This window comes from Saccostrea echinata, unplaced genomic scaffold (genome assembly GCF_033153115.1).
Source record: "Saccostrea echinata isolate AGI-Se365-2 ecotype Australia unplaced genomic scaffold, CSIRO_AGI_Sech_v1 ptg000034l, whole genome shotgun sequence".
NCBI classification, from domain to species: domain Eukaryota; kingdom Metazoa; phylum Mollusca; class Bivalvia; order Ostreida; family Ostreidae; genus Saccostrea; species Saccostrea echinata.
Window position 1 is genome coordinate 780,798 of NW_026889783.1, and position 9,389 is coordinate 790,186.

The following is a 9,389-nucleotide window of genomic DNA, read 5'->3' on the forward strand; positions in this document are numbered from 1 at the left end:
TTAATCATTAAATATCGCGCTAAATCAAAATCTGAGTACTTTCCTTTCACTTTTCTTTTGTTTTACGTCATTCATAAGTGCAAAAGATCAATAGTAAGTAAATTACAGAATAGATCAAAGATTACTTCTGAGAAAACCAATATACATTGTATATATTTTATTGTCTAGATAATATTCAGCATGATATGTCTGACATTGCTTGTACATTTTTTGTCTTAGATGAAGGGAAAACAAGTTTGTCAATCAGGCCCCACTAACACATACATTGTGAGTACACCTATTGGTGATATGGAAATAATCAGTTGTCCAAGAGGACTCCATTCACTACAACAAATGGCACCAAATGACAAGAATTTTTCACCACGTCCTGGGTAATTTTGAAATGCTTCAAATTATTGCTTTATCAGGTTGGGACCACTTGCCCATTTGGGATATAATAGCCCGCTGAGAATATAATATCCCAATTAATACGTTCTATTTCCACTATGGAAGAGTTATACTTCTTAGTGCGCTCTTTTGTGAAAAAGTCGGAAAATGTACAATTCTCGCGGGATTTCTGGGACAAACGTAACATAAACATGTAAACAATATGTTGAATGTCAATGAACAAATCCTAACAAAATGCAAATGAAATATTTTATTGTTGTGGACTTTATATACATCAAGAGTAGGTATGACAACGATATCAATTTATATCTATTGTTGATCGTATGTATCTATTTAACGTATGATACATCTAATACAATACACATGCCTCGGAAATGTCGTCTTGTTTATTAATGGATGATAAATTTAGGGTTCTGGCTCTCTTACATATGTATTTTAGTTCCTCTGTTCTTTAACTGGAATGACAAATACATTTAACATTTAAAATTGGATTGAGATTGGCGTGTTTTGTGTTATCCGCAACGCCATGCCATCCCAGTCAGACGACCAAACGCGCCTCTAATTTTGAAGAGTTCATTAATGGAAATCAAACGTATTGGGGTATAAATTTACAGTGCAAAAAATGAAAATTTTTATTTTGGCTATAAATATCATAAATCCCCATCAAGATAATTATAAAGGAATAACTTTTGGTTAACAAGTTATTGTTTAGTAGAAGTTCTTTAACTTCTTGCTGATCAATCTAACAAACTGTAGGGTTGTAGAAAAACTTCCTCACCAAAAATTATTCCTTTTTAATAAGTATTTTGATGCGGATTTATGATATTTATTGCCAAAATAAAATTTTTCATTTTTTGCACTGTAAATTTATATCCCATTTGGAATATTATATCCCAAACAGACTATTATATCCCATTTGGGCGAGTGGTCTTTTCTGATCACATTTTGTCTGGCATCCGTCTATCTGTCCATTCGTCTGTAAACTTTTCACATTTTTGACTTCTTCTCCAGAACCACTGGGCCAATTTCAACTGAACTTGCTACAAAGCATCCTTGGGTGAACCAGATCAATTAAAATTCGGAGAAAAAGCCATTGTAGTCAAAACAGATCCTCAAGATCAACCTGGAGCACATTGGGTGTGTTTGTATGTAAGCAGGGAATTCAAGTTTGTTCAACCTAGTGGTTCTTGAGAAGAAGATGAAAATGTGAAAAGTTTATGACAAGCCAACAATGACAGACAACAGACAAATTTTGATCAGAAAAGCTCACTTAAGCCTTCAGCTCAGGTGAGCTAAAAATGAACAAAATTAAAAAAAAAAACAAGATGTGTTTGTGAAACACTGATGCCCCTGTATGGGAGCTTATGGCGAAGGTTAAAGTTTCTTAAATGCAAGTCAAACTCCAAGAGGTCAAGAGATCAAAAATGGTGGTACCCAAAGAAAAGTCTTGTCTCAAGGAATATACCTGTCAAGGTCAAATGAGGCCCCAAGGGAAAGTCTTGTGAGTGATACACATGTTCCTGAAATGTGAAAGCCCTAGAACCAAATGTTCACATGTTATGGCCAAGGTTAAAGTTTTTTTTTAAAAGTAGGTCAAACTCCAAGGTCAAGGTCAGTGCCAAAATGTTTTGTATCCAGTCTTGTCCAAAGGAATGCACATGTGAAGTATGAAAGCCGTTGCACCAAATGTTTAAAAGGTATTGCCAAGATTAAAGTTTTTCAAAAGGAGATCAAACTCCAAGGTCAAAGGATCAAAAGAAGGTCTTGTCACAAGGATTACTTATGTGAAGTATGAAAGCCCTAGCACCAACCATTCAAAAGTTATCGCCAAGGTTAAAGTTTTTCGAAAGTAGGTCAAACTCCTAGGTCAAGGTCAAAGGGTCAAAGTGGTTGGTATCCAAAGGAAGGTCTTGTCACAAGGAATAGACATTTTAAATATGAAATCCCTAGCACCAACTGTTCAAAAGTTATGGCCAAGGTTAAAGTTTTTCAAAAGTAGGTCAAACTTCAAGGTCAAAAGGTCAGAGTTGTTGGTATCCAAAGGAAGGTGTTGTCACAAGGAATACACATGTGAAGTTTGAAAGCCCAAGCATTAACTGTTCAAAAGTTATGGCCAAGGTTAAAGTCTCATAAAATTTTGCAAAAGTAAGTCAAACTCCAAGGTCAAAAGGTCAAATATGATGGTACCCAAAGAAAGGTCTTGTCACAAGGAATATACATGTGAAATATGAAAGTCATAGCTCCAACCAGTCAAAAGTTAAGGGCAAGGTTAAAGTTTTTATGGACAAACAGACAGACAGACGGATAGGGCAAAAACTCTATGCCCCCGAATCTTCGATTACGGGGGCATAAAAATCTAATAAGTTCTGAAACACAATAATAAGCAGCACAAGTAAGTAAAGAATATCAGCTTTATAAGCTCAACTAAAACAAATAACTTAAAGTTTTATACATCATGATAAAAAGGTGTATATTTTTTGGACTGTGATATGGCACAATTTGTATACCAGTAAATTGTTACACCCCTAATACTACCATTCATTTAGGGTAAGGCTTTTCCTTACTTGTAGATTAAATTTGCTGAGTTGAGCTTCATAATCTTTGATTACCTCTGATTTTAGCTCACCTGAGCCAAAGGCTCAAGTGAGCTTTTCTGATCAAAGAGTGTCTGGCGTCTGTTATCTGGTGTCTGTAAAATTTTTGCATTTTCGACTTCTTCTCAAGAACCACTGGGCCAATTTCAAACAAACTTGCCATGGAGCATTCTTGGATGAAGGGGATTTCAGTTTGTTCACAGAAGTGCAGTGGCGGATTCAGGGGGGTTTGGGGGGGTTCGGGAAAAACCCCCCGCCCGATCAAAAAAATTTTTTTTACAAGTGTCATTTTAACAATATATTGCATAAATGCAACTCTATCCAAGCCCATTGTTTTACACATAGAGGTGAAATATACAGTCACCATGCGAAATCCCTTTCCGCTTGAGCGCACACAATATACAGGTAATCAACAGTACTGTACATGCAGAGATCATGATAGTCCGTGCAGCTAGTGATGACGCAACGTCATACAACCAAAACTGCACATAGTTATTACGGTTTTGTTTGGCTAAAGTAATATTGTTTCGAGAATTTTCTTCTTTCTTCGATAATTGAATGTTACTTTATTGAACTACGTGAATAAACTGTGATTATTATTTAATAGAAAAAAAATTAATTAATACATCAGGGACGCATACTAGTTGTTTACGTTGTGACCTGTAATCAAATCATGAAATCAAAGGTTAGCCAAATTACATGAAATGTAAGATTCACCCTGTATTAATTATGATGTCCTACAGTATAAGCAACATGTATGGATATACTTTGCCGTTGAAAGAAAATTTTTATTAGAATGATGGAAGAACAAATAAACGATGTACCAAAAAGCACATTGAAAGTATTCCTTTTGTAGATGGAAGTTACAATGCAATTTTAAAAAGCAAAAGATCTGCATTCTTTTTTAAAATTACAGTTGAATGATGTTGAATAAAACAACTTTGTATAATGAATTGTGGTAAAACTAATACGTATAAATTAGAGGTCCTGTCAAAACAAGAATTGGCCACTTTTTTATTGATTGTTTTTCAAGACTTTTTTTTCAAACATTGGACAGGTAAGTGGGTAAAAAAAAAAGAATTAAAGAGTGCATTTATGTTAGAAATTATAATTAACCCCCCCCCCCCCCCCCAATGAATAAGCAATAATTCCAATTATTTTCCAAAATAATTTATATTTATTCTTCAATATGAAATATCATTTTGTGTATATATTGCAAATTATATGAACTGTATAGTCAAGTAGTTGAAAAGAGTAATTAGGGTCTCTACACAGAATTCGAATGTTCTAAGTGTTGGAAAATTGCACATCATGCAGTTGTATTTTGGTAGACAAAGCTTCACATGCAACAGTGTGTTGGACGTGCATTTTAAAATGAAGAATTGGATATTATATAGCAAATGGCGATATTTCTAATTTTATCAGATTTTACATTTAACTTTTTCTTTAGAAAAGTCTCATTTTTCAAGTTAACATGGAAGTTAAAAATAATCCCAAAATTTTAATTTTTTGTTCAATTTCTTGAAAATGTGGGTAGGTCGGTCTTGAAAAACAACTAGGAAAAAAGTGGCCAAAAACTAATTCAATCTAAAATGCTGGAAAATGCACCATTTGGAGCCATTTTTAAAGAAAATTTCTCGGGGGAGGCCCCCCGAACCCCCACCTATGGGAGGGGGGCACCCCCTCCCATGCCCTCCCCCTTCGGCCCTACGGGCCTCAAACCCCCCCCCCCCCCCACGTGGACTTCTGGATCCGCCACTGAAGTGCCATGCAGAATTCATGAAAATTTGGTGGCATCTTTTAAAAACCTTCTTCTCAAGAACCACTGGGCAAGAAAAGATGAAACTTATGTGAAAGCTTCATTACATACTCTTGATTCAAGTTTGTTCATATCATGACCCCCAGTAGTAGGGCAGGGCCACAAGAGGGGGTAGAAATTTTACATAGTGGAATATTTAGGAAATGTCTTTAAAAAGTCTTCTAGATAAAAACAGCAAAGCCATGATTAGTCATATTATAACAGAAGTATCCTCAGGTAGTGTAGATTCAAGTTTGTTTCAGTCATGATCCCTGGGGGTAGGGCAGGGCAACAAAAGGGGGTCAAAGTATACCATTGGAATAAATAGGAAATATCTTAAAAAATCTTCTTCTCAAGAATAACTAAGCCATTATTAGTCATATTTATACAGAAGCAACCTTAGGTATTGTAGAATCAAGTTTGTTCAAATTATGACCCTCAGGAGTTGGGGGCACAAGAAAGGGTCAAAGTTTTGCACAAACTTGAATCTACACTACCTCACAAAGAATATATAGGAATCATGTTGAAAAAATCTTCTGCTCAAGAACAGCAAAGCCATGATTAGTCATATTATTATAGAAGCATCCTCAGGTAGTGTAGATTCAAATTTGTTCAAATTTAGGGTGGGTAGGATGGGGCCTCAATGAGTTATCAGAGTTTTACATAGGAATACATAGGGAAAAAAAATCTTTAAAATTAATATTGATATGGAAGCATCCTGAGGTAGTGTAAATTTAAGTCCCCCCCCCCCCCCAATTCAATACTGAACTTAGGTCTGCTTCTTAGCCATTGTGCTTAGGTGATCAGTGTGGTCCATGGGCTTCTTGTTTTTTTTAGTACAACTGTGACAGTGAAATCCCAGATGTACCAGGATAATGGATACACATACAAACCTGCTGTTCTCTGTGTGCAATGGTTACAACACTACTTTGCAGGAGACACTTCTAACTTGACTTCAGTTCCCCCAGCTTGTGCCTCTGTGTACCAGACAGGTGAGATAACAGACTCTGAGAATTCTTTTTTTATATTATAATATGTATTAATATAATGTTACCCAAGCTGCTATCATTATGATAACAGGAACATTCACAGAGACTGTCTGGAAAACCCTTCAGAGTAAAGTAGCATTTGGGCAAGTGATTTCCTATGGTGCTTTAGCCATGATGTGTGGTAATCCCCGTGCCTGTCGAGCTGTGGGACTAGCAATGAAGAACAACCAAATCTCCCTCATCATGCCATGTCACAGGGTAATTCAGACCGGAGGTAAACTTGGTAATTACCACGGAGGGCAGAAGAACAAAATCAAGGAATGGCTACTGCATCATGAGCATGCACCAATATGATACATTTCATAAAAACACTCCTTCAAGAGCTTATTTACCTATTTAGACAGACAAATTTATAATTACCCAGAATATGCAGTACTTCATTACTTTTTATATTATTTTGAAATTACTTGACAATATTCTATATATTGTGTTACTTATCTGTTGTTATTATACTGGGATAAGCAAAAATTAATATGATATGAAATATATGTATCCGGAAAGATTACCAATGATTTTTTTTTTATTTTATTGTTTTAATTAGCTCTTCTGTATGAAAGCCTATAAGAATCAAACTACGGTAAAAAAAATTTAAAAGGCGTTATAACGCCTTTTCAAAAGGCATTATAACACGAAAAAAGGCGTTATTACGCCTTTCCAAAAGGCGTTATTACGCCTCTCCAAAAGGCGTTATTACGCCTCTTCAAAAGGCGTTATTACGCCTCTCCAAAAGGCGTTATTACGCCTCTCCAAAAGGCGTTATTATGCCTTTCCAAAAGGCGTTAATACGCCTCTTAAAAGGCGTTATTACGCCTTTTAAAAAGGTGTTATTTCGCCTTTCCAAAAGGCGTTATTACGCCTTTCCAAAAGGCGTTATTACGCCTTTCCAAAAGGCGTTATTATGTCTCTTTTTTTCAATACATGACTTACTTAGCCCACCCTGGGGGCTGATTATAAATAGATTTCCAGGAAAAAAGATTTTTAAATGTGTAAAATATTTTCAGTGTTAAACCAACTTAGTCCTTCTCTGATGCCAGACGCCTCTACCAAGGTGCATGGATTTCAGAAATTTGGTTGAAGGCTAATTGCTCATTATACCTATGCAAATAGTTTGCCTGTTTTTTTCCCAAGAAGAGAGAGAAAAATATTTCAAATTTGACATGAAATTTTAATACGTGGCTAGCAAAGCCCAAAGCTGGCTTTGCCTATATCCTGGATTTTCAAAACTAGAGTGTTGACTTGTCTTAATGTGCATGCAAAATGCAAACAGCTGTCTGCGAGATGTGCAGGAATATAGAAAATACTATGATTTATAATATAAGTTATAATATTAAAACTATAATCTAAATATTGCATAAATAAATATGGCTTTGGTTCAATCTTTCATATATTTATTATTTTAAAATAACGCCTTTCCATTTTTGGATAAAACTCCTTTTCAAACAGACCGGTAGTACGAATGGGGGGGGGGGCTCCCCCACCCCACTTTTTGGGAGAATAGTCTTGCTAAAGTTTAAATATAAAAAGTCATTTATTGATTGCTTGGTCCCTTAACATTTTGTTGCAGTATGGTTAAACTCGGGCAAGTCATTGCATTTAAAAAAGTTTTACCGAAGAGTTGGAAAAACATTCCCCTCAAGTTTAGGCAGTTTATTTTTTTCGGGGGGGGGGGGGGGGGGGGGGGGGGGGGGGGGTCTTTGTTTGCTTGTCAATTTTATGGGAGGCTGCCCCCCCCCCCACTTCAAAAGCACGGGCCTGTCAAAGACATAATGGCCCTTCAAAAAGCATTATAACGTCTTTTTGAAAAGTGTATTAATGCCTTTTAGAAAGGCGAAATAATGCCCTCTAAAAAGGCATAATAACGCCTTTTAAAAAGGCGTAATAACGCCTTTTGGAAAGACGTAATAACGCCTTTTGGAAAGGCGTAATAACGCCTTTTTCAAAGGCGTAATAACGCCTTTCCAAAAGGCGTAATAACGCCTTTTTTCGCGTTATAATGCCTTCTGGAAAGGCGTAATTACGCCTTTATTTGCATTATTACGCCCTTTTCTGCGTTATAACACCTTTCCAAAAGGTGTTATTACGCCTTTTTTCGCGTCATAACGCCTTTTGAAAAGGCGTTATAGTGCCTTTTTAGCTCACCTGAGCCGAAGGCTCAAGTGAGCTTTTCTGATCACATTTTGTCCGTCGTCCGTCTGTCTGTAAACTTTTCACATTTTCGACTTCTTCTCCAGAACCACTGGGCCAATTTCAACCAAACTTGCCACAAAACATCCTTGGGTAAAGGGGATTCAAGTTTGTTCAAATGAAGGGCCACACCCTCTTTCAAGGGGAGATAATTAAGAATTAGTGAAAATTTGGTGGTATGTTTTAAAAATCTTCTTCTCAAGAACCATGGGTCTGTAAAAGTTGAAACTTATGTGAAACCTTCATTACATAGTGTAGATTCAAGTTTGTTCAAATCATGACCCCCGGGGTAGGGTGGGGCCACAATGGGGGATCAAAGTTTTACATAGGAATATATAGAAAAAAATCTTTAAAAATCTTCTTCTCAAGAACAACAAAGCCCTACTGTAGATTCCTAAATATACACGAGGAATAAATTATCGCGTAATTACGCGAGAAGCACCACTCGTGAAATAAAAATACTCGCTTTTATTTTTATGGTGCTTTAATGTATGCAAAATCTCGAGATAAATCACCCATTCGCGAATTATTGTTCTCGTGATTTGACGTCCTTCGGCCATTTCGCGATATTAAGTACTCGCGTAAAATAAGGAATCTACAGTAATTAGTCATATTGATATGGAATCATCCTCAGGTAGTGCAGATTCAAGTTTGTTCAAATCATGACCCCCGGGGTAGGGTGGGCACAATGGGGGATCAAAGTTTTACATAGAAATATGTAGGTAAAAAATCTTGAAATTGTTTTTCTCAAAAACAACAAAGCCACAATGAGTCATATTGATATGGAATCATCCTCAGGTAGTGTAGATTCAAGTTTGTACAAATCATGACCCCTGGGGGTAGAATGGGGCCACAATGGGAGATCAAAGTTTTACATAGGAATTTATATAAAAAAATCTTGAAAAATCTTCTCAAGAACAACAAAGCCAAAATGAGTCATATTGATATGGAATCATCCTCAGGTAGTGTAGATTTAAGTTTGTACAAATCATGACTCCCAGGGGTAGGGTGGGGCCACAATGGGGGATCAAAGTTTTACATAGAAATATATAGAAAAAAAATCTTGAAAAATCTTCTCAAGAACAACATAGTCACAATTACTCATATTGATGTGGATTCATCCTCAGGTAGTGCAGATTCAAGTTTGTATAAAATCATGACCCCTGGGGGTAGGGTGGGGCCACAATGGGCGATCAAAGTTTTACATAGAAGTATACAGAAAAAAAACTTGAAAAATCTTCTTCTCAAGAACAGCAAAGCCTTGTTAAGTCATATTGATATGGAAGCATCCTCAGGTAGTGTAGATTCACGTTTGTTCAAATGATGGGGGGGGGGGGGGGGGGGTAGGAAGGGTCCACAATGGGGGATCAAATTTTT

General features: G+C 36.4%; 1 protein-coding gene across 1 annotated transcript; it reads left to right on the top strand.

The window, feature by feature from the left end:
* The first annotated feature begins 23 nt into the window (after window positions 1-23).
* LOC133199339 (methylated-DNA--protein-cysteine methyltransferase-like) lies at window positions 24-6,333 on the top strand. The gene is made up of 4 exons (XM_061335146.1): window positions 24-93; window positions 220-371; window positions 5,617-5,771; window positions 5,860-6,333. Exons 2-4 carry the CDS (start codon window positions 220-222, stop codon window positions 6,120-6,122), a joined length of 570 nt encoding a protein of 189 aa, XP_061191130.1. The 5' UTR covers window positions 24-93; the 3' UTR covers window positions 6,123-6,333.
* The last annotated feature ends 3,056 nt before the right edge of the window (window positions 6,334-9,389 follow it).

Bases quoted from the DNA above. Each gene is read 5' to 3' on its own strand.
- LOC133199339 (XM_061335146.1), top strand. From the start codon at position 220: ATGAAGGGAAAACAAGTTTGTCAATCAGGCCCCACTAACACATACATT. The intron at 372-5,616 runs GTAATTTTGAAA...TGTTTTTTTTAG, and splicing joins AATTTTTCACCACGTCCTGG to TACAACTGTGACAGTGAAAT. The intron at 5,772-5,859 runs GTGAGATAACAG...TTATGATAACAG, and splicing joins TGCCTCTGTGTACCAGACAG to GAACATTCACAGAGACTGTC.